The following is a 25153-nucleotide window of genomic DNA, read 5'->3' as shown; positions in this document are numbered from 1 at the left end:
TGACCATTTGATTTATAAGATTCAATGTTCAAAGATTATATTCTCTATATTTTTACATTGATAACATAAATATTCTATCTGCCCAATCAAGACAGTGCATCGCAAAATGAAATAAAGTTGTCTGCTAACCATGGCTATCTTAACAGTTTTGGAAAGCCATCAATGTGGTTTCTGATTGTATGGCCTAGTCTCAATACCTCAAACACAAAGAAAATCTACAAGGTTTCAATATGGAAAAATGACAAGCATGCATAAACTATATATTGAATATAAACATTACAACAACAGTACACATTTGCAGGACATCAAACCTGAAGGAGCGCATTTTATGAGTGTGATCACGCACCTGCTCAACATTGTAGCCATGCTTTTCCTTTGCAATAGCAATATATTCATCCACTGCAACAAAAGAATACCAAATTGACTGTTTCAACAATATAGCACATATAACATTAATTGTACAATATTTATTAAAATGGTTTAGAATTAATAAAACAATTCATAAAATTATAGCTGTTAATGTAAGTAAGGAACACGTTACTTACCTGTAACTGTTCTCTAGCATGGGTCTGGCATGGATTCACATGCTCATGAATATTCCCCGTCGTCAGGCCGGGAATCCTCGGTAAAGAAAAAAAATCAGTATCAGTTTCGTTTCTGATCTGTCTTTCTTAGTAGTAACCAATCACTGATCTCTGGGTCATACTGCCCCCAGCCAATGACTGCCCTCTACCTAAGCCCCTCGCCTGGCAGCCAACCTCAGATTGGGTAGCACGTAAAGTGGCAGTATGACCAAGTGAAGAGCCGCAGAGGGGAAGGAGGGAGGGTTCGCATGTGAATCCATGCCAGACCCATGCTGGAGAACAACAGTTACAGGTAAGTAACTTGTTCCTTCTCCAGCATGGGGTCTGGCATAGATTCACATGCTCATGAATATAAGAATTCATAGCAGTATACACATGCACAACCACGGGAGGTGGCAACAGGCTCAACATTAAGCAATACAACAACTCAACATTAATAATCTCCTACCTCCTCACCAGGCTCACCTTAAGCCAAAAGGTTGCGCAGCACTGCTTGGCCGACCCTGGACTCCTCCCTGGAGTCCCGATCGAAGCAGTAGAATCTCGTGAAGGTGTGCGTCGACCTCCACGTAGCAGCCCTGCAGATGTCCAGCAGGGGCACACCAGACAGGAAGAGATGAGGTAGTAGCGATCGCTCTGGTCGAATGGGTTCTCGGACGGCCGGGCAGCGGTCGGTTTGCCAACCTGTGACAGTGCATGATGCAGCTGGAGAGCCATATGGAAATGGAAGCCTTCGAGAGAGCCTTCCCTTGATTCACAGGTCCAAAGTTCACAAACAGCTGTGATGTCTTCCGAAAACTCTTTGTACGGTCCACGTGGTAGCAGCGATCGCTCTGGTCGAATGGGTTCTCGGACGGCCGGGCAGCGGTCGGTTTGCCAACCTGTGACAGTGCATGATGCAGCTGGAGAGCCATATGGAAATGGAAGCCTTCGAGAGAGCCTTCCCTTGATTCACAGGTCCAAAGTTCACAAACAGCTGTGATGTCTTCCGAAAACTCTTTGTACGGTCCACGTAGAACTTCAGCGCTCTAGCCACATCCAGCGAGTGCAAAGTCCTCTCGGCCGGAGACGAAGGCGACGGGAAGAAAACTGGCAACACCAAGGGCACGTTGAGGTGGAAGTCCGACGGCACCTTGGGCATAAAGGAGGGGTGCGTCCTCAGCACCACCCTCGTGTCGTGAAAAGTCAAGTATGGAGGCTTGCAAGATAGGGCCTGGATCTCTCCCACTCGTTGTGCGGAGGTGATGGCCACAAGAAATGCTGTCTTCCACGACAGGAACTTCAACGGCGCCGAATGCATAGGCTCGAATGGGGCCCCCATGAGCCTGGTCAGCACCACGTTGAGCTCCCACGCCGGGGCAGGGGCCTTCACCGGCGGGAACGATCGGAATAGTCCCTTCCTAAATTCCTTCACCAGGCGATGAGACCACAAGGACGCCCGTCCTGTAGTTCTGGTGTATCGGGAAATGGTAGCCATATGTATCTTGATGGAGGCGTGAGCCAGTCTAGCTTTGGCCAGCGACAGTAGGTACGGCAATACTTGAGGGGCCGTAATCCGCAGAGGGTTAATCTTCTGTGCACAGCACCAGACAGAGAACCTCTTCCACTTATGTCCATAGCATTTGAGATTTGAGGACGCCTTGGCTTTTGCAAGAACCTCTCTGCAGTCAGCCGGGATATCGTATCCTCCAAACTCTAGTGCTGCAGGAGCCAAGCATGCAAGTTCAGCGACTCCGGGTCGTGATGGAGAATGGCGCCTCCTTCTCTGGAGAGAAGATCCGCGTCCGTCGCCAGCTTGATAGGTGGGGACGCTGACAAGTCCAGAAGGTCCAGGAACCAGATCTGTCTCGGGCACGCCGGTGCGACGAGGATCATCCTGCACCTGGACCTCTTGAGCTGGTTGATGAGACGGAGCAGCAACGGCAACAGAGGGAACGCGTACAGGAACAGGCCGTCCCAAGGGAACGAGAAAGCATCGCCCATGCTCCTCGGCTGGGCGAACCTGCTGGCGAACCTCTGGCACTTGGAGTTCGTCGCCGTCGCGAACAGGTCGATCTGGGGTTTTCCCCACCATTGAAAGAGACGATCCACCTGGTCCTGGCGTAGTTCCCACTCGTGGCACGAGCGCAGCTCCCTGCTGAGTGAGTTGGCGATGGTGTTTTTTATTCCTGCCAGGTGGAAGGGAACTAGAAACATCCCCGGGGCGACGGCCCAGTGCCACAGATCCTGGGCCTCCTTGGATAGGGCTGGGGATCTGGTGCCTCCCTGCTTCTGGATGTAGAACATTGTGGTGGTGTTGTCGGTGAAGATCCTCACCACCTTGTCCTTGAGGGACGGAAGGAACGATTTGAGCGCCCAGAACACGGCTCGTAGCTCCAGGATGTTGATGTGAAGAGACCTCTCCTCCAGGAGCCAGAGGCCTCTTGCGTGGATATCTCCGCTGTGGGCCCCCTATCCCTCCAGGGAGGCGTCCGTCGTTACTGTCTCCTGATACGCTGGGGCCTAAACGTCCATGCCTGCCGAGAGGTGCGCACGGGCACCCCACCATAGAATCGCCCGACGGAACTCCTCGTCGAGCGGGATCCTGTCTTCGAAGCTGCCCGCCGCTTGAATCCGGCAGGCGTCGAGAAACTCTTGTAGCGGACGCATCTGAAGTCTGCAAAGGGCACAAGGTAGATGCATGAGGACATCATCCCGAGGAGGTACTTGATGGACCTCACTCTGGCCACATCCGTGGCTAACAGGCGCTGCACCTTGCCCAAAATGGCCTCCGTCCTTTCTTCCGACGGAGATGCCAATCGCTTCACTGTATCGAGCCTCGCTCCCAGAAACAGTGCCACCTGCGACGGGACCAGATGGGATTTGGAGTAGTTGATGGCGAATCCCAGCTCCATGAGCAGGCGGACGGTCCTGGCTGTGTGTTGAACGGCGAGTTCTCTTGACCTTGCACGGATTAGCCAGTCGTCCAGGTAGGGGTAGACGTGGATCCCTTGCAGGCGCAGCTGCGCCGCCACAGGTGCGAGGCCCTTGGTGAACACCCTGGGTGCTGACTTTAATCCGAACGGCATGGCTCTGAATTGGTAGTGACGCCCATAGACTACGAATCTGAGGAACTTTCTGTGTCCTTTTAGAATGGGGATGTGGAAGTAAGCATCCTCCAGGTCCAGTGACGATAGGAAGTCGCCCTCCTCCAGCTGTCCCAGCATGTGCTGGAGGGTGACCATCCTGAATTTCTGTGCCTTGATGTACTTGTTCAACCGACGCAGGTCCAGGATGGGGCGCCAACCGCCTGTCTTCTTTCTGTCGAGGGAAGTTTCTTGAGTATACTCCGGAGCCTCTTGGGGACGAGCTCGATGGCACCCTTCTTGAGCATCGCCCTTACCTCCAACAGCAGTTGAGGGATGCGATTCTCCTTCCTGGCCATGGGAGGAATGTGAGGACACTTCTTTTGAAATTCCAGCAAGTGTCCGGGGGCCAGGGTGTCCAGCACCCAACGGTCGGTGGAGATGGACTCCCACACGCTGACGAACTTCGTCCGCCGGCCTCCCACTGGGGTGCTTCGGTGGGGGCCCCGACGCTACGGCCGGTTCAGTCCTGCTTGGAAGAGGCCTTGCACCCTTGGCCTCCTTGCCGACGGCGGCGAGACCGTCCTTGCAGGCCTCTTGGGACGAGGAGCGGGCCGCCTGGCGGTAAGTAGAAGAGCCGCCGCTGGATCCCTTAGAGGCTCCCTGTCTGCCTCCAGAGCTCCGAAAGGGCCACCATTGTTGAAGGACTCCTAGGGCTCGGGCTGTTTCCGTGTCTGTCTTGATGGCCTGGAGGGACTCATCCACCGTCTTTACAAACAGGTTGTTGCCGTCGAAAGGCATGTCCAACACTCTGGTCTGGACGTCCTGGCGAAAGTCTGTCGCCTTGAGCCATCCTCGTCATCGGAGGCAAAGCCCGTTGCCCAGTTGGCGAAATCCGGTATTGGCAATGTCCGTTGCCACCGTTATGGTGTGATCCGACACCACCTCTCCTTCCTGCCGAATTTGTAGGGCCTCCGCCCTCTTGTCGTCTGGTAGGAAGTCCAGCAGAGGAGCTATGTTGAACCAGAGCTCCCTGTCATAACGGGCCACAACCGCTAAGGCATTGGCCGCCTTAATCGTCGTCGCCGCCGACGAGATGACTCGTCGTACCATGGAGTCCAACTTTTTGCCCTCGCTGTCCAGCGGGGAAGTGGAAGTTGAAGCCGCCGCACCCGCTGCTTTCTTCTTGGCCTCTGCCGAGACGACAGAGTCTGGCGTTGGCTGGGCCCTGAGGCACAAGGGGGCGGCATCAGGGTCCCTCTTGGCAGGTGTCGTGGAAGGGTTCTTGAGGATAGCCAGCGCCTCGTCCCAGATGTCGTCGAGCAACGGCACCGCGAGGACCGTCTTTCTCTTGGCCTCTCGTCGTTGGTAAAGAAAGCCTTCCTTTTTCTGTTGCTCAGGGCAGAGCTGGAAGAGCTTGGATCTATCATGGCGTAAAAAGAGCCAATTTCGTCGGGCGGAGAGGCCCGAGGGAGGGAGGGGGGCTGATGACGGGATGACAGTTGTGTCATCGCCGCCGTCGTCGTCCGTCCCCGTCGCTGTATCCGTCGCCGTATCCTCCCGAGCGTTCGGCGAGGGGGATGAGGGGTCCACAGGCCTCGCAGGCACGAAGGGCAGAGCGGGGTGGACTCTCCTCCGCTTGTTCGGAGGGCTCCCCGACGGGCCTGGTTCTGGATCCTCTGTCGGGGTCCGTGGTAACCTCGTCCTTATCTCAGTACATAAGGATTGGATCGCCAACAAAATGGCCACCAAGCTATCCTGGGGCTCGGGTAATGGCTGCGACGGACGGGATGGTTGCTCCACTGGGCCCTCATCGTCGCCATCATCGCTATCTTCGATCACATCAGCGGGAACCTTCCCCTGGGATCGAACCTTCTCGAACCTCTCGTTGAGGCCTATGAACCTCTCGTTGAGGCCTTTCACGGTTTCCACCGGATCGTCCTCGGAGGCTGAATCCGAGTCCGTAATGGCCATCGCCCCCTCTTTTTCCGCCGGGGTCTTCACGGGGGTCTTAATGGTGTTCTGGAAAGAGGATTACCTCCGCGGCGGCAGGGAAACTCTGGGCCCCGAGGCCGCCTCCACTAGCGTAGTCTCTGCCGGCTTCGCTAGGCTATCGCTGCGACAACCTCGATAGAGGCCTTTGCCAGGTGGATCAAGGCCCTCACCGCCTTAGGTGCGTCCTGGGCCTTCGCTTTGGGGGGAGGGTCATCGCCTTGCTCGCCCTCGGCTCCCTTCGAGATTGACCGGGGCCTCTCCAGAAGCTTACCCGGGTTCTCGGACTTCCTCTTCCCCGAACCAGAGCGCTGGCTCGTGGTTGATTGTGCCAGGGAAGTCGCGCACTGCCTGGCAGCCGAGGAGCCCGACCTTTCGGCGCTCCCGATGCCCGTGGACTCGCGGTGCTTGGCCTTCTGTTGGGCCCCCGTCGCTGGGGTGCCCTCACAGGACTTAGAAGACCGCTCAGACTTTTTCTTCGCCTTCTCACCTGCTGTGCCCTTCTCCAGCCAGGCGGCGAGGCGGGAACGACGATCTTGCTTGGTCCGTTCCGACAGGTTCTTGCAGAACACACAGTCCTTCTCCACGTGTGTCTTGTCCTCATGAAAGCAGTAGAGACATGTCGAATGCTCGTCCTCCTTGAAAACATTTTGCAATCCGCATCCTGGGCAGCTCCTGAACAGCTTGGATCCGGGCGTCGAGCTTCCCTTGTCCTGGGCCATGTCTGTTGAGGTAGGCCACAGATCTTCTGGAATCCTCCAAGAAGCGTAACTCGACAAAAACTTCACCTTTGAGGGGCGTAGAAGAATTCCGAAATGGGTCCCCGTTATCGGATGTAGAAACAGTGGAGTTTGAGGCTCGATTAACCGAAAAAATTAGAAAAATCGCCTGAAAAACGCGAAAACACAGTAAAAGCTTGAGAGCTAAAACACGAGGACTCCCAACACTTCAACGTGCGGTAAAAATCTGAGGATGGCTGCCAGGGGAGGGGCTTAGGTAGAGGGCAGTCATTGGCTGGGGGCAGTATGACCCAGAGATCAATGATTGGTTACTACTAAGAAAGACAGATCAGAAACAAAACTGATACTGATTTTTTTTCTTTACCGAGGATTTCCGGCCTGACGACGGGGAATATTCATGAGCATGTGAATCCATGAAAAGACCCCATGCTGGAGAAATACAATGCACCGGCGGGTTACCGGTATACTCACCTTACCGTTAATGGCACCTGATATCCCAGCGGTAAGTTTCCATTCCATGGAGTCCCATAAAACGGGCTTGCCCCTATCACTAGCACCGGTAGTAACGGTGCCGGTGATAGGGTCAATTCTATGCCGGTATGAGCCTGAACTCGTGTAAGGTCAGGCCTGCCGGTAATTGACTGCCCCTACTTGCAAAGTTGGAGTGTGGCGGCCTGGGAAAATTGCCAGATCCGGTATTACCAGCAGTTTTACTAGCATTTTTCCCAGACCGGCACATTCATAATGACCTACCACAGAGGCCCATATCCCACTCACTAGTAAGTGATCAGATTCCAGAGGCAATGGGGACTGTCCCTGTTGCACCAACACAGCTAAATGTGCTTGGGCCACAGATCCATTACCCACTTTAACCCCCCACCTTTAATTGCTGCAGTACTTCCTCCTGGGAAATTCATGCAGAAACATACTGTCGCCTCAATTCAGCCTTGCCGCTGATCATTCCCGTGGTAATACATAATTTTCTGATTATTGCGGGAATAGGAAAACGCTCAACAATTTAAACGTCTTTCCCATCCCCACTGCCATTAACCATGTGCATCCCTCCCCTTTCTAGATCCCTCACTTTGCATAAATCCTCCCTGACCATCTCAAATTGCCCCCTTTCACAAATTTTTCTAAGTGTCTTGTGTCATTTCTGTGGGAATTCCACAAGATTCCACTGGAAGAGGAAAGCATTTCAACCAAAAAATTGTCTGTCCAGTGTGAGGGGTCAGCAATGCGAGGCAGACAACTGTTGGATGATTGTTCAAAACAAGCCATTTTATTAAAGGCAAAATGATATAAAAAAGCCTCACTATCCCTACTCTAATGAGGTTTTCCCAGCCTAACTAAACTAAAGGGAAACACTCTAATACAAGATGTCTGGCCCTCACACTGCACATCAAATACAAAAGAAAATATGTAGCAATTCAATTAACATCAACAATGAGGTTCACAGTTTCTTGATAACCTGTTAGCAACCTGGGTGGACTCCCTTACCCAGGATTCAAGGTAAATTCAGCTCCAATGTTCATCAAAAGAAATAAGGAAATCCACATAAGTAGCAAAGTCTTAGTTCTTGAAAGTTCAATGTAAGGGTCCGCTAACCAATGTTCCAACAAAAACAAAACTGTTCTTGTTGGCAAAATGAAGACTTTCCACTTCCTCAAAACAGCACCAATGGTTTTCCCAGTCACAATGCTTTGCCACCACTTTAAGCTATCCAAGAAAAGTTGACACAGTTCGGAAGAAACACAACTTCTATAAATGTTAGTGAAAATACAAGTCTTGGTTAACAGTTATACCTTCATTCACAAGATTAGGATTCACACCAGGCATATTTGTCAGGAAGACTTCACAATGCTGCTGCTTCTACTTCAACTATTTCACTTCTAATAGAGTTTACCATGAGCACATTCTCCTTTGCCTCATAGCATCCCATTTCATTTGTACTTTGAGGTCTTGCACCTACTGATGACCAAATAGACCACCACAGCTTCAGTACTTTTTGATTCAAGACAGGCTCGGACACGATTCACTTTAAAGGGACTGCAACACCTTCAAATAGGCAAGGCACTCTTCCTCTAAATATCTCTCTTCAAAAGGGGCAGCCTCTTTGCCTCTGTTGTCTGTCTGCAACCACAACAACTTCAGGATTTTGTATAAGCAGCAAGGTTTCCCTTTTTCCAACTTTGCCTTCACCTCTCTGCTAACTGCTAGCCAAATAATTACCCATAAGCCTTGTTCCACTCTCTTGGCTTCAGGTAATGCTTGCACACTTGCAACTTAGGCAAGGTTGAACCTCTATTGGACTCACAGTAAATTGTTAAACCGTTTTCTGGCATTGAGAAAGGACGCTTTCAATCTCAATAAGGGAACACTGTTGGCTTGGACAATGCTTGCACTCTCTCCAACTGTTGATACAATGTTTAAACACTTCTTTCATGAACAATGGCTGTTCATAAGAATAAAGAAATAAAGTTCACTCTTCACTTGGAAAACAAAATGAAATTAGGCACACGCGAACACGTCTCTCAAGTTTTACAAGGTTAAAGTGTTCAACCATGCTTTACACAACGTTCGTTCTTCTTAATGAGAGACGCGCAACCACTTCTTCATAGATTTTAACAATGGCTTTCAACAGTGTTATGCAAGCAAAGAACAAGTTACTTACCCTTGATAACGTTCTTTCGACTGGATGTTCCTCCCACATATTTCTTATCTTATGATATTTCCAATAACCAGCTTAGCTGCTTCGGAAATTATATTTCAGCAGAGGGCGCTGCGCATCGATGCCTGTCGACTCTATGTCCCTCGGAGGCCTCCGTCTCGATGTCGACGTCACCAAAGGTATATATAGCGCGTGCAGCGTCCGTTGGCTTCAGTTCCGTTTTTATGAATGTAGGATCTATCCCATACCTGACAGTTACTCCTCCTGAGAGAGCAGAGACTGCAATAGCAAAGGAAATTCTACTGCATGGTAGGTTGGGAGGGTCGATAAGGAATACGTGGGAGAACATCCAGTCGAAACAATGTGACCAGGGGTAAGTAACTTGTTCTTCGAATGGATTGTGTCCTCCCACGTATTCCTTATCTTATGATAGACTCCCACAGCAGTTTCTAGCATTTCTGGAGGAGGGAGTGAGACTTTTTCATGACAATTTAGTAGTTCTCATGTGTGTGTGCACAGAGTGCAACACTCCCTTATCAAACAAGCTTTCCCGGCCTGAAAAAGAATCCAAATTGTAATGTTTGGTGAAAGTATGTACGGACAACATGTGGCAGCCGCACACATTTCTTTTACTGATATTCCCCTCTGTAATGCAGAGGAAGTCGCCATGCCCCTGGTCGAATGAGCCCGACGGTCTTCTGGGGGATGTTTTCCCGCAAGTCTGTAGCATTCAGATATTGCCAGTATTATCCATCTGGATAATGGCTGCTTGGTGATAGCGATACCCAACTTGTGGCCTGAGTAGCCAACAAACAGTTGGTCATCTTGTCTTAGTTTTGCCATTCTGGTGATATAGAAGCTTAGTCCACGTTTAGGATCAAGCCTGTGTAGCCTCTCCTCTTCCTTCCCAGGGTGCGGAGGAGGGTAAAATGATGGTAATGTTATTTTCTGAGTAAGATGGAATTTAGATACAGTTTCTGGTAAAAAGGTGGGTTTCACCTTAAGGACCACCTTGTCCATTTAAAAAATAGTGTATGGAGGCTTGCAGGATAAAGCCTGAAGTTCACTCACTCTTCAGGCAGATGTAATGGCTACTAAGAAGATGGTTTTTAAGGTGAACAGCCTCAAAGGACAGGAATGTATAGGCTCGAAAGGAGCACACATCATACATGTCAACACCAAGTTGAGATCCCAAACCAGGACTTGAAAAGGGATCGGAGGGAAAACATTTGTCAATCCTTTAAGGAATTATATTATTAGAGGAATTTTGAAGTAAGATACCTCCTCCGAAGTGTGCTTAAATATAGAAAGCGCTGCAAGACATCCTTTAATAGTACCAATCTGTAGCCCCAAATTAGCTTGTTGTAACAAAAAGGATAACACCATAGGTGTATTACATGTAAATGGATCAACATTCTTATCTCTTCACCAGCTGCAGAATTTGTTCCAACGGCAGCAGTACAAAGACTTTGTTTCTGGCCTTCTGGCCGAAAGCAAAATCTCCATTACGTCATCCAGGAGGTCCCAATCCTTGTATCTCAGTCTCTCAGAAACCATGCGTGAAGGGCGAGTGTCTTGACCTCTGGATGGAGAACCCAACTCTCCTCTCGCAAGAGAAGGTCCTCTCTTTGTGGAAGACATTTTGGAGGGCAGATGGACATGTCCAAAAGGTCCGGGTACCATGTCCCCCTGGCCCAATCCGGAGCAATTAGGTTCATGGATTTCCCGAACTTTCTCAACCTCCTGATGACTTGAGGAATGACAGGGACTGGAGGAAACACATATAGGAGTGGAAATTCCCAGTCCACCACAAACGTGTCTCCTAGAGCTCCTCTTGGGGGACATTCCCTGGAGCAAAACAGTTTGCACTTCCGGTTGACACTGGTCGCAAACAAATCCACTTGAGGGTTTCCCCAAAGAGTGAAGATCTCTTGAAGGGCTTCCTGAGCTAGTTCTCACTCATGGGAGACTGTGCTCTGCCTGCTCAGATCGTCCGCTGCCGTATTCTCCACTCACGCTAGGTGAACTGTCGATAGGGAAATCCCTTCTCGGATTGCCTAGTACCAGAGCTGTATTGCCTCTCCGCACAGTGGTAGTGACCCTACACCTCCTCTTTTGTTGAGGTAGTACATGGCCACTGTGTTGTCCGTCATTATCAGGATGTTCTTTCCCCGTACAGAGGGCAGAAAGGCCTTCAGCGCTAGTCTGATTGCCCTCAGCTCCAAAAGGTTGATGTGTAGTTTGGACTCCGATGGAGATCAACGACTGCTGTTAGATCGTTGGCATGGGCTCCCCATCCCGTGAGTGAGGCGTCCATCACTACTGTTATCGCTGGCCATGGCTACCAAAAAGGTTCTCCTTTCAGATTGTTCTCCTGGCGGGCACACCACCAAAGGTCCTGTGAGACTCTGCTCGGAATCTGTAGGAGGTCTGACATCCTTCCTGAGAATTGGGACCACCGAGTCCTGAGAGCCCATTGAAGAGATCTCATTCTCAGGCGAGCCTCTGGCACCAGACAAATGCAGGATGCCACGAGGCCGAGCAACCTTAGAAAGTCAAAGGCTGGAAAATGCTCGGCACATCTGCAGAATGTCTTGAGACCTCACTTCTGGTGGCAAGGCTTTTCCCAGGGATGCATACAGGACTGCTCCAATGAATTGGAGCCTTTGAGATGGCATCATGTGAGACTTCTTGAAGTTGAGGGAGAAGCCCAGTCTGTGAAGGGAGTGACAGGTGGAGATGAGATGTTCCAGGGCCTATTCGGGGAACTGGCCCTGATCAGCCAATCGTCCAGCTAGGGGTAGACGTGAATCCCCCTCTCTCCCGAGACTCTCTGCCACCACCGCCATTAAGTTGGTGAAAACCCTTGGGCAGAGGTCAGCCCAAATGGCAGAACTCAAAACTGATTAAGAGAACCGCCAACGGCGAACCTCGGGTACCTTCTGTGCTTGAGATGGATTGGCACATGAAAGTAAGCACTGTGAAGGTCCAATGATACCATGCAATCCTGAAGCTGGAGGGCCTGAAGAATCTGAGAAAGGGTAACCATCTTGAACATGTCCTTCCTGAGGAACTTGTTCAAGTCTCTTAAGTCTAAGATGAGTCTCAATCCTCCGTCCTTTTTTGGAATTTAAAGTACGGGGAGTACCAACCCTTGTTCCTCTCTGCTACAGGTACTAGTTCTATAGCACCTTTCTCTAGTAGGGTTAATATTTCCTGCATAAGGAGCGGATCTGGAACTTTGAAAGAGCTGTTCCCAGTGGATGACTGAGGCTTTTTTAGAAAGGGAAGGCAGTAACCCTAGACAACTGTTTCCAATGCCCATGCATATGAAGTAATAGCATGCAATTCTTTCAGACGCTGTGAAAGTCTGCCTCCCACTGCAGTCTTGTGAACTAAGTCCTCACAGAGGTTTTGGGGCGGCTGACACAGTCACTGATGGCAAAGTAGCTGCTGCTGAGGCAGTCTTAGTATCTCTTCCCCATCCACCACGGGTGAATCTTCTTTGGCCTCTTTGAACCGACTGTACTCTGCCTTTACCAAATGTGGAGTAGTGATGAAAGGACCTACCCCACCAGGGTGTACCTGTGGGGCGATTTGGAGGTTGTCTAATCGCAGCACCAAAGGATTTGGCTGCTGCCTTTGAAGTTTGCAGTTTCTCCAAACTTTCATCAGCCTTGCTACAGAACAAATGTGTTTCATCAAATGGCATGTTAAGCAGTCTTGATTATACATCTGGAGCAAATCCGAACTTCCTTAACCAGGCAAACCTGTGCATAATTGCACTAGCCTCCATTGCTCTACTGATAATGTCAGCGGAGTCGAGACCAGTTTGGAGGGATTCACACAAAGCGTCCGTTCCATCCTTAACTATGTTCAAAAACCTGCTTCATTCTTACCCTTCGGGATATGGCCAACCTCCATAGATATACACCCCCAAAGGGTTAAATGTTAATGGATATTTGTACAGCGCACTATCACCACCGGAGTGGTCCCCTGGCGCTCTGGCGGATCTGAAAAGGAAAAGGGGTGCGGGTTGAGTTAGTGGGAACGAGTGGGATAAGTGCAAGAGAGCAGGGATGTGCTATATTCGCAGCTTCAGTTCGGTTAACGCCTTTCACTGAGCTTGGAGGTGCTTTCCGGTCGGTAGCCGTCGTGTGCTGTTGTGCAAAGCTATGTGTGGTTTGTTTTGTTGTTGCTGTGTAGTGAAGTTTGTGAGGTTTGCTGTGCTTTAGGGTAGTGGTTGTGTTTGGTTAGAGTTTGAGAGGTGTGTGCAGAGGGGTGAAATTGTTAGTGGGTAGGTTATTGGCCTTCATATCTAGAAGTGATATGTTGTGCTAAATTTCCATGTTATTTCTAGATGTGGTGCGCAAGTATCTCTGCATTTCTATCTAGATCCAGCACTGGGTAATATTCACAATCTTGTCTGTATATGATGTATGCCAAAATTCACAATTATCTCCAGATGTGGCACAGCGCCACCTTAAAAATCCTGTCTAGATGCGGAGCAAGCTAGCATTCAAAATTCTATCTAAATGTGGCATTGGTGATATTCCCAATGCAGTCTAGAAGTGGCAATGGCTAACAGTCACAGTTCTATCTAGATGTGGCACTGGCAGATAATCATAATCCTGTTTAGATGTGATGCAGGCTAATGTTCACATTTTAACTAAATGTGGTATTTGCTATCATTCACAACTCTGTGTGGGTACAGTGCAAACTAACGTTCACAGTTTTATCTAAGTGTGGTACCTGCTATCATCCACAATTCTGTCTGGGTCTGGCGCAGACTAATGTTCACAGTTTTGTCTAAGTGTGGCACTAGCTGACATTCACAATCCTATCTTGATGCGACGCAGGCTAATGTTCGCAATGCTATCTAAATGTGCACATGCTAATATTAACAGTTCTAAGTGTGGTACTTGCTATCACTCACAATTCTGTCCGGCGCAGGCTAATGTTCACAATTCTACCTAAGTGTGGCATTTGCTAACATTCACAATTTTATCCAAGTGTGGTAGTTGCTAACATTCACAATCCTATCCCGAAGCAACGCAAGCTAATATTCACAATGCTATCTAAATGTGGCACATGCTAATATTCACAGTTCTAAGTGTTATACTTGCTATCAATCACTATTCAGTCTGGGTCTGGTGCAGGCCAATGTTCACAATTCTATCTAAGTGTGGTACTGGCTAACATTCACAAATCTGTCTGGATCCGGCGTAGACTAATGTTCATAAGGAACAAGTTACTTACCTGTAACTGTTGTTCTCCAGCATGGGTTTGGCATGGATTCACATGCTCATGAATATTCCCCGTCATCAGGCTGGGAATCCTCGGTAAAGAAAAAACCAGTATCAGTTTTGTTTCTGATCTGTCTTTCGTAGTAGTAACCAATCACTGATCTCTGCGTCATACTGACCACAGCCAATTACTGCCCTCTACCTAAGCCCCGCCTCTAGCAGCCATCTTCAGATTTGGTAGCACGTGAAGTGGCAGTATGACCAAGTGAAGAGCCGCAGTGGGGTAGGCGGGAGGGTTCGCATGTAAATCCATGCCAGACCCATGCAGGAAAACAACAGTTACAGGTAAGTAGCTTGTTCCTTCTCCAGCATGGGGTCTGGCATGGATTCACATGCTCATGAATAAAGAATACATAGCAGTACAGACATGCACAACCACGGGAGGTGGCAAAGGCTCAACATTAGGCATTACATCAAACTCAACATTAAGCAAATCTTACCTCCTCACCAGGCTCACCTTAGGCGAACAGGTTGCGCAGCACTGCTTGGCCGACCCTGGACTCCTCCCTGGAATCCCGATCGACGCAGTAGAATTTCGTGAAGGTGTGCGTCGACCTCCACGTAGCAGCCCTGCAGATGTCCAGCAAGGGCACACCAGATAGGAACGCCGTGGTAGCTGCGATCGCTCTGGTGGAATGGGCTCTTGGACGGCCAGGCAGCGGTCGGTTTGCCAACCGATGACAGTACATGATACAGCCGGAGAGCCATCTGGAAATGGAAGCCTTCGAGAGAGCCTTCCCCTGATTGACAGGTCCAAAGTTCACAAAGAGTTGTGACGTCTTCCGAAAACACTTCGTGCGGTCCACGTAGAACTTCAGCGCTCTAGCCACATCCAGCGAGTGCAAAGTCCTTTCAGCCGGCGACGAAGGCGACGGGAAGAAAACAGGCAACACCAAGGGTTCGTTGAGGTGGAAGTCCGACGGCACCTTGGGCATGAAGGAGGGGTGCGTCCTGAGCACTACCCTCGTGTCGTGAAAAGTCAATTACGGGGCCTTGCAGGAAAGGGCCTGGATCTCTCCCACCCGTCGTGCGGAGGTGATGGCCACAAGAAACGCTGTTTTCCACGACAAGAACTTCAACGGAGCCGAGTGCAGAGGCTCGAACGGAAGTCCCATGAGCTTGGTCAGCACCACGTTGAGCTCCCACCGGCGGGAACGATCTGAACAGTCCCTTCATGAACTCTTTCACCAGACGATGAGACCACAAGGACGTCCGCCCCGTGGTTCTGGTGTATCGGGAGATCGCAGCAAGATGAATCTTGATGGACGCGTGCGCCAGTCCAGCTTTGGCCAGCGTCAGTAGCTACGGCAGTACTTGAGGAGCCGTAATCCGTAGAGGGTTAATCTTCTGTGCGTGGCACCAGACAGAGAACCTCTTCCATTTGTGTCCGTAGCATTTAAGAGTTGAGGACGCCCTGGCCTTTGCAAGAACCTCTCTGCAGTCGGCCGGTATGTCGTATCCTCCAAACTCTAACGCTGCAGGAGCCAGGCCTGCAAGTTCAGCGACTTCGGGTCGTGATGGAGGATGGCGCCTCCTTCCCTGGAGAGAAGATCCGCGTCCCCTGGCAGGTTGATTGACGGGGACACTGACAAGTCCAGAAGGTCCGGGAACCATATCTGCCTCGGTCACGCAGGTGCGACGAGGATCATCCTGCACCGTGACCTCTTGAGCTGGTTGATGAGCCGGATCAGCAATGGCAATGGAGGGAACGCGTATAGAAACAGGCCCTCCCAGGGGAACGAGAAAGCATCGCCCATGCTCCTCGGCTGGGGAAACCTGCTGGCGAACCTCCGGCACTTGGAGTTCGTCGCCGTCGCGAACAGATCGATCTGGGGTGTGCCCCACCGTCGGAAGAGGCGGTCCACTAGATCCTGTCGTAGTTCCCACTCATGGCACGAGCACAGCTCCCTGCTGAGTGAGTCGGCGATGGTGTTTTTTTTTATCCCTGCCAGATGAAACGGCACCAGAAACATCCCTTGGGCGACGGCCCAATGCCACAGATCCTGCGCCTCCCTGGACAGGGCTGGGGACCTGGTTCCGCCCTGTTTCCTGATGTAGAACATGGTGGTGGTGTTGTCGGTGAAGATCCTCACCACCTTGCCCTTGAGGGACGGAAGGAAGGACCTGAGGGCCCAAAACACTGCACGGAGCTCCAGGACGTTGATATGGAGGGACTTCTCCGTCGGGAGCTAAAAGCCTCTCGCGTGCAGATTTTCGGTGTCCGCAACCAGCATCCGCTGCACCTTGCTCAGAATGGCCCTCGTCCTTTCCTCCGACGGATAGGCCAGAAGCGACACTGTGTCGAGCTTCGCTCCCAGAAACAGTGCGTCTTGCGCGGGCACCAGGTGGGACTTGGCGTAGTTTATGGAGAATCCCAGGTCTGTGAGAAGTTGGACGGTCCTTGCCGTGTGCTCCACGGCGAGCTCCTTCGTTTTCGCTCGGATGAGCCAGTCGTCCAGGTAGGGGTAGACGTGGATCCAATCTCGGCGCAGCGGCGCCGCCACCGGTGCGAGGCACTTGGTGAACACCCTGGGTGCCGACCTCAGTCCGAAGGGAAGGGCTCTGAACTGATAGTGACGCCCTTGGACCACGAACCTGAGAAACTTTCGGTGTCCCTTTAGGATGGGAATATGGAAGTAGGCATCCTCCAAATCCAACGACGACAGGAAATCGCCCTCCTCCAGCTGACCCAGGACGTGTTGGAGGGTGACCATCCGGAACTTCTGTGCCTTGATGAATTTGTTCAGTCGTCGTAGGTCCAGGATGGGACGCCATCCTCCCGTCTTCTTCTTCATGAGGAAGTATCTTGAGTAACTCCGGAGCCCCGAAGCCTCTTTGGGACGAGCTCGATGGTGCCCTTCCTGAGCATCGCCTTTACCTCCAAGAGAAGTTGAGGGACGTGATGTTCTTTCCTGGCCACAGGGGGTACGCGCGGGCACCTCTTTAGAAATTCGAGCACGTGACCCTGGGCTAGGGCGTCCAGCACCCAACGGTCGGTGGAGATGGACGCCCACACGCTGACGAAGCTCGCCAGCCGGCCTCCCACCGGGGTGCTTCGGTGGGGGCCCGACCCCACGGCCGGTTCAGTCCTGCTTCGACGAGGCTTTGCCGCCTTGACCTCCTTGGCGACGACGGCGGGGTCCGCCTGACTTGCCTCGTCCCCTGTAAGCTTCCTGCGACGACGAACGGGCCGCTTGACGGTAGGCGGAAAATCCGCCGCCGGAACCTTTGGAGGCACCCTGTTTGCCTCCGCCGCTCCGAAAGGGCGGCCGCCGTTGCTGGAGAACCCCAAGAGCCCGGGCCGTCTCCGTGTCTGCCTTGATGGCTTGAAGGGAATCGTCCACTGTTTTCCCAAACAGGTTGTTTCCGTCAAACGGCATGTCCAAGAGCCTGGTCTGCACGTCCTGACGGAAGTCAGTAGCCTTGAGCCATCCACGCCGCCTAAGGCACACGCCGTTGCCCAACTGGCGAAATCCAGTGTCAGCGATGTCCGTCGCAATCGTAATGGCGTGGTCCGACGCCACCTCTCCTTCCTGTAAGATCTCTAGGGCATCCGCCCTCTTGTCGTCCGGTAGGAAGTCCAGCAGGGGGGCCAGTTTGTACCACAACTCCCTGTCGTAGCGGGCTACGATAGCCAAGGCGTTGGCCGCCTTAATCGTCGTCGCTGCAGACGAGATGACCCTGCGTCCCATAGTATCTAATTTCTTTCCCTCGTCGTCCGGCGGGGAGGTTGACGTAGAGGCCGCGCCCCCCCCCGCTTTCTTCTTGGCCGCTCCGGAGACGACCGAGTCCGGGGTTGGCTGTGCCCGAAGACACAAGGGGGCCGCGTCCGGGACCCGGTACTTCTTCACGTACCGATCCCTTCTAGCCGGCGTCGTGGATGGGTTCTTGAGGAGGGCGAGGCCCTCATCCCAAATATCATCCAGTAGAGGTACAGAGAGGACCGTCTTCCTCTTGGCCTCGCGCCGTTGATAAAGGAAACCTTCCTTCTTCTTTTCTTCCGGGCAGAGCTGGAAAAGCTCGGATGCCCTGGCGATCATGGAGTGAAACGATCCAATCTCGTCGGACGGGGAAGCCCGGGTGGGAGGTGACGACGGCAGATCCTCGTTGTAAACCTCGTCGTCCGTACCCGTCGCGGCCGTGTCAGTCCCCGTATCATCCCCACGAGTCGTGGACGGGGAGGAGGGCTGAACAGGGCGCGATGGCTGCAAAGGAGGTGGAGGATGAATCCTTCTTCTCTTAGGGGGAGGGCTCCCAGAAGGGCCTGGCTCCGGGTCCCCCGTCGGGAGCAGTTCCTCCGCTGGTGGTGATGGCAGTCTCGTCCTTATCTCCGAGTATAAGGACTATATAGCCAACAAAATGGCCGCCGAGTTGTCTTGCGCCACTGGTTGAGGGGATTCCGACGGGCGGACAGGGGCCCCGTCGGCACCCTCGACGTTATCGTCGTCTCCCACGTCGGGGTCCCTCCCGACGGGGTGGTCTTCTTCCACGCCAACGCCATGGCTTAAGACTTCGATCAGCTCTTCCTCAGAGGTTGAGGCCAAATCCGCGACAACCCCCTGACCCCCCTTTTTCTTCTCCGTCGGAGGTTTCACGGGGGTCCTGTCGATGGGCATAAAAGAGGACTCCCTCCGCGGTGGCAGGGAGACTCTGAGCCCCGAGGTCGCCGCCACTGGTGTAGCCTCCACAGGCTGAGCCAGGGCCGCCGCGACTGTCTCGATAGAGGCCTTGGCCGGATGGATTAAGGCTTTCACCACCTTAGGTGCGCTCACCGCCTTCTCCTTGGGGGGAGGGTCACTGCCTCGCTCTCCTTCCGATGGGGCCTTCGAGCTCGACCGGGGCCTCTCCAGGAGCTTCGCCGGGTGCTCGACCTTCCTCTTACCCGAACCAGAGCGTTGGCTCGTGGTTGATGGTGCCGGGGAGGGTGTGCCCTGCCTGGCGCCCGTAGAGCTCGACCGTTCGGCGCTCCCGGTGCCAGCGGACTCACGGTGCTTGGCCTTGTGTTGGACTCCCGTCGCCGGGGCGTCCTCAAAGGTCTTAGAAGACCGCTCAGATTTCTTCTTCTTCTCGCCTGACGGGCTCTTCCCTTCCAGCCAGTTGGCGAGACGTTGATGGCGGTCCTTCATGGTCTGCTCCGACATATTGCCGCAAAACGCACAGTCCTTCTCCACGTGCGTCTTGTCCTCATGTAGGCAGTACAGACAAAAGGAGTGTTCGTCCTCCTTAAAGACATTCTGAAGCTGGCATCCAGGGCAGACCCTGAACAGCTTTCCGGGCGTCGAGTTTCCCTTCTCCTGGGCCATGTCCGAGATGGGCCTGAGAAACTTCTGGAGTCCTCCAAAAGCGTGGCTCGATGAAATCTTCACCCTTGAGGGGCGTAGACGAATCCGAAACGGGTCCCTGTTGATCGGATGAAGAAACGGTGGAGCTTGAGGCTCTTTTGACCGAAAAATCGAAGTTTTTGAGAAAAAAACGTGAAAAAATAGCACTAACGCTCGAGAGCAATAGCACGAGGATCCCAACACTTGAACGTGCGGTAAAAATCTGAAGATGGCTGCCAGAGGCGGGGCTTAGGTAGAGGGCAGTCATTGGCTGTGGTCAGTATGACGCAGAGATCAGTGATTGGTTACTACTACGAAAGACAGATCAGAAACGAAACTGATACTGGTTTTTTCTTTACCGAGGATTCCCAGCCTGACGACGGGGAATATTCATGAGCATGTGAATCCATGCCAGACCCCATGCTGGAGAATTCTGTCTAAATGTGGCACTTGGTAATATTTACAATCCTATCTAGATGCGACGCAGGCAACAATTTTAGCTAAATGTGGTACTTGCTATCATTCACAGTTCTTTCTGGGTGCAGTGCAGACTAATGTTCACAGTTCTGTCTAAGTGTGGCACTTGCTAACATTCATAATTTATTTAAGTGTGGCGCTTGCTAACATTCATAATTTATCTAAGTGTAACATATGCTAACATTCACAATTTATCCAAGTGTGGCAGTTGCTAACATTCACAATCCTATCCTGATGCAACACAGGCTCATGTTCATAATGCGATCTAAACGCGGCGCATGATAAAATTCACAGTTCTAAATGTGCCACTTACTATCATTCACAAATCTGTCTGCATCCGGCGCAGGCTAATGTTCATAATTCTATCTAGAAGGGACAAGCTAATAATCACAGTATTATCATAATTTAAATAAGTTTGTTATGTGGCAGGGCTTCCAGAATAGAGTGATTGCTCTACTCCTCACCCTGGCCATCCCTACCTTCTTTGTCGCTGCTGGTTGATGACTGGCTTCTGGCTTCCCCTGCTGACACCTACAGACACTATCTGGATCCGTCTCTGTTGGAGCCGCCCTTTGCCTTGGGCCCTTTGCCGCAGGGGTTGCTGGGCAGAGGGCTGCCCTCGGAGGGTCCGTTGAGGCCAGAGAACTAGCCAATCACGGGTGGAGGGAGGGATGGGAGGCAGCAGAGGGAGGGGAAGAGGAAGGCGGGGAGCCGGGGAAGCGAGGAAGCACGCAGGGCCTGGGGGCACATGAGCACACAGCCCAATATTGCAAAAAGGCCCACAGGGTCTGGGAATCAAATCAGCACCCCTGGAAACGCTGCGTGGTAATGGCATTATCCCACAGTGCAGGGGTATTCTAAAACATTGCAGAAATATAGGAAGCCAATCACAGGTGGAGGGAAGGCTGGGAGGCGGGCGGAGGGAGGGGAGGAGGAAGACAGGGAGCGGGGAAGCGAGGCAGCACGCGTGGCCTGGGGGCACATGAGCACACAGTGTAATATTTCAAAAAGGCCCATGGGGGTCTGGGAATCAAATCAGCTCACGTAGGAACGCTGTGTGGTCATGAGGGTATGAGTGAATCTAGCCAATGTGCACGTGGCATTTGCTGACTTCAGGGCCATACTTCCAGCCGGAAAAAGTTTTGGGCTAGAGCGTTGTAATGCTCATCATCCCTATCAGGAGGGATAGTAGGGTAGTTTTTTGTCTAGTGGTTGAGGTGGCAGCCTGTACCACCAGACTCTCCAGAGTTGGGTGTTTTGACAAATAATTGGGATCACTGCTTGACACCCTGTACTTAGAAGTCAGTTTGTTGTTTATTGTATTTATATAGCGCTTTAAGGCAAAGCGGTTTACAGTTTAACAACAGGTACAAAAGTGAGAGAAGCATAATTACAAACATGAAACAAGTCATTAGAAAAAAATAAGTAGAACAATTTACTAAGGGAGGGGGAGAGTGGGGGAAGGGGAGGGGACAGGGGTTAGGTGATGGGGGTTACAATGTCTGATTTGAGATCAGGAGGTAGGGGGAAGGGGGAGTGGTCTGGTGTCCTCAATGCCCCTAAGTGGTATCAGTGACCGGTTTGAGGTCATTGGGGAAGGGGACAGGAGGGAGGGGAAGGAGGGGGGCAAGGAAGGGGTGAGAGGTAGGAAAGGGGAGTCAGGGGGGAGTGAAGAAGAGGGATTTTAGGGAGGAGCGGAAGGATGGGTAGGTAGGGGTAGAGCGGATGGAGAGCGGTAGGGAATGCCAGTGTAGGGGGGCCAAGAGTTGGAAGGAGCGGAAGCGTGTGGCGCTGTGGAGCAGCCCAAGATGGCTGCTTAGCCCTCGAGCTCTGTGTGGGCCTGGCTGACATCTGCTTGCATCTGCGTTCGTCTACGTCTAGTACACACATTCTACAGCTGGGCTTCTGCCCCTCTGATGGGCTGCAGTCTGCAAAATTCCGGCTTGAATCGGACTCTGGAAGCCCGTGAACGGGCCCCCTCCTGCAGCGGCCTACAGCCTTGTTGAGGCTGCGGCGCTGGCCCGGCCCCTGTCGCCTCCTCACCGAGGTCCGGTGCACTGAGCAGCGGCGGGAGGTGAGGCGCAACTCCTGTGGACTCCGCCCATCCCTCTGGGAGCCTTGTTGGGCTGTGCATGGCCCGATCGGGGCACTGTGTCTGCGCCGCTGACCGCGGCGGCCCCCCCTGGGCAAGCCACGCTACGAACAGTTTCCTGCTGGGGCCGTCGCGGGTGCGCGCCCTGGCCCCCTTCCTTCATAAGGTGCGGATCCTCCACCGCTGACACACGGGGGGTGGCTGTGCGGCAGCTGAGCTGCGAGGCTGGTCCGGCGGGTCCCAAGGACGAGTGGGACCGCGCCGTTCAGGTGAGGTGCGGGGGAGGGTCCCACTCTGGATGGCCGTGGCGCCCCCCCCTTGTTTCTTCTGCTTTCCCCGCTGCTCATCGGGGGCCACGGGGCCCATACACTCTCTGGATCTGGCCCAGAGCCTGGCCTACGTGCTTTGGAGTGCGGGCAGCGGGAGGATCCCTTGGAAGGCAATTTTCACGCCCGCACTCCCTGCGGTCTGAAGCTCACACCTTCCCGCTGCATTATTGTGGCATGTACAACACATGGAGGACAAAGAATCCAACCAGTGGAAAATACACATACTGTTCCTACATATATAAATCAAGCTCCCGAATCGGCTATACTGTGGGGTCAGTGAACATTCTGCAGCATATCATAGCGACCTCCTTGCCTCCAGAGACACTCTCCGACCACTCCTCAAACCTACTGTCATTTGGCATAACATCAGCCATTACAATGGACAATATGGCAATTTAGGGAGAACTTCAGTATAACCCTAGTGGGCCCTGTGAACACTAAACGCCTGCCTCCATTTTACACCTGATATACAGTGTCTGGGCTCCGCGGGGATTGGCGTATCGGTCCCTAACCCCCTGCCTGCGCTGGGACATGCCCCCTACAACACAACTTCTGCAACTGATGGCCCCCAGGGGCCGGCGCCCTCCGTCTTCTGGACCCAGGGGCAGCCCCATGCTAGTACACCGGCTGTAGCCATCTTGACCCTATCTCTACTGCAACCTACCTCCCCTGCTGTCAGTGGGATACCAACATCTGCCCTCTGGCCCCACGGTCCATGGGCCACGCTACCTCCCTCAGTGTCTACACTTTTGGTCTGCGCCTCTCATGGAGCTGAATCTACAATGCCAAATAAGTCCAGGGGGACCTCCAAAGGGGGAGCCATGGATAGATTTGCCAGAGCTGTCCCGAGGGGAGAGGGGGGTCGTGACTCACCCACACAGGAGGAGCAGGAGGTTAAACGTCATACCACTGCCACGCCCCCTGATCTGACTACACTCATTGAATCGATGGCTAAAAATTTTGCTTCCTTTCACGAGAAATTAGATGACATCAACACCAATGTCGCCTCTTTAAATACGCAGATGGATCAGGTGGGGATCAGGATTACTGACGCTGAGAATCGGATATCTGCAAATGAGAACGAAATACATGTATTACAGAATACTGTTGCCTCCCTGTCACGCGACATGAAGAGTGTGCGAGCAAAGTGTAACGACCTTGAGTCGCACTCTCGCAGAAATAACCTATGAATTATAGGGGTCCCTGAGAGTGCTCTTAAGGGGCGCATGGAGGATGCCGTGGAGACATTACTCAAAGATCTGCTGGGAAACCCTGCTCTGTCACCATACTTCACCGTTGAGCGCGCTCACCGAGCTCTGTCACCAAGGCCCAAGCTGGGCGACATCCCCAGGCCCATTATAGCCAGGATTTTCAACTATCGGGACAGAGATCTCATCCTCCGCTTGTTACATGAGAAGGGAGACCTGCGCCTTGATTCACACACTATTAGGATCTTTCCAGACTTCTCGGTAGCGGTGCAGCAGGAGAGGCGCCAGTTCATCGGTGTCGGAGCTACTGATCATTGGCTCAGCGTTGGCTATCAAAAAACTTGACCCTAACTATGCCTCATTCAACATTGACAATAACGTCATTAAAGTGATGCCTGCAGTCAAAACCCTCGGGGTCTATCTTGACTCAGCGCTCACCTTCAAAAAGCAAACGAACTCGCTAGCATCCTCCACGGCATATACTTGCAAATTGATCCGAGCATGTAGACCTTTTCTAACTGAGACCAGCTGCATCACATTAGCCAATGCTCTCATCATATCCAAGTTGGACTACTGTAATGCCCTTTATGCAGGTTCCAACAAGTATATCCTTGACAAACTACAAACTCTCCAAAATAACGCTATCAGAGCAGCTTTAAATATTCCTAACAGAGCCCACATCTCCACCTTTAGGAAAAATATCCATTGGCTAAAAATCAAAGACAGGATCACCCTCAAAATACTCTCCCTCACATCCAAATGCCTCAACAACATTGCCCCCCCCTATCTGGCCAACAGAATCCACAAGAGAACCTCTAACCGCCCTACTAGAATGACCAACGCCTCCACCTTAATGATACCTAGATTCAAAAAGAGTACAGCAGGCGGCTCTAGTTTCCCTATCATAGCTGCGCAAACCTGGAACAAACTCCCCTTGGATCTCAGAATGGACCAACCCTACTCTAGCTTTAGACGTAAAGTCCTCACTTGGATCCGTGCCAATGACACTTAACTCGACCTCCCCACATAGACACTAGATGCCTGCAACCAGATTAATGACATCTGACCAACTTGACTGAACCGTAGTTCCGCACCTCTTTATTTTTCTTATTTCCTTTTTCCTCTCTTTCCCTTGCTCTCTCACTTTACCTACCGTTGACCCAACGTGAACTGTATAAACCATACTTCTCTTGATTTAACTGTGAACTGTATAATGTGTTTTCCTCCTGTAACCAAGTTCTTAAGCAATCTTGTACTGTTTGCGCCCAGCTACCCATTCGGGTTTGGTTTTTGCGCTATATCAAATAAACAAACAAACAAACAAACAAACAAGAAGCTGCTTAGAGAATGCAATGTTCCGTATGCTAT

General features: G+C 52.0%; 1 protein-coding gene across 2 annotated transcripts in view; it reads right to left on the bottom strand.

Annotated features, from left to right (window-relative positions):
• The window catches only part of RCOR3 (REST corepressor 3), a 1149883-nt gene that overhangs the window by 855089 nt on the left and 269641 nt on the right, over positions 1–25153 (bottom strand). The window contains exon 4 of one of the 2 annotated variants that reach the window (XM_069608515.1): positions 347–399. The exons of the other annotated variant lie outside the window; for it this stretch is intronic. Coding sequence (XP_069464616.1) covers positions 347–399 — 53 coding nt within the window. The remainder of the gene's footprint in view (positions 1–346; positions 400–25153) is intronic. 2 annotated transcript variants of the gene reach the window in all.

The sequence above is a fragment of the Ambystoma mexicanum genome, chromosome 4q, assembly GCF_040938575.1.
Source record: "Ambystoma mexicanum isolate Mex_15411 chromosome 4q, UKY_AmexF1_1, whole genome shotgun sequence".
In the NCBI taxonomy this organism is placed as follows: domain Eukaryota; kingdom Metazoa; phylum Chordata; class Amphibia; order Caudata; family Ambystomatidae; genus Ambystoma; species Ambystoma mexicanum.
Note: the sequence above shows the minus strand (reverse complement) of the source record. Positions and strands in the feature narration are given on the sequence as shown.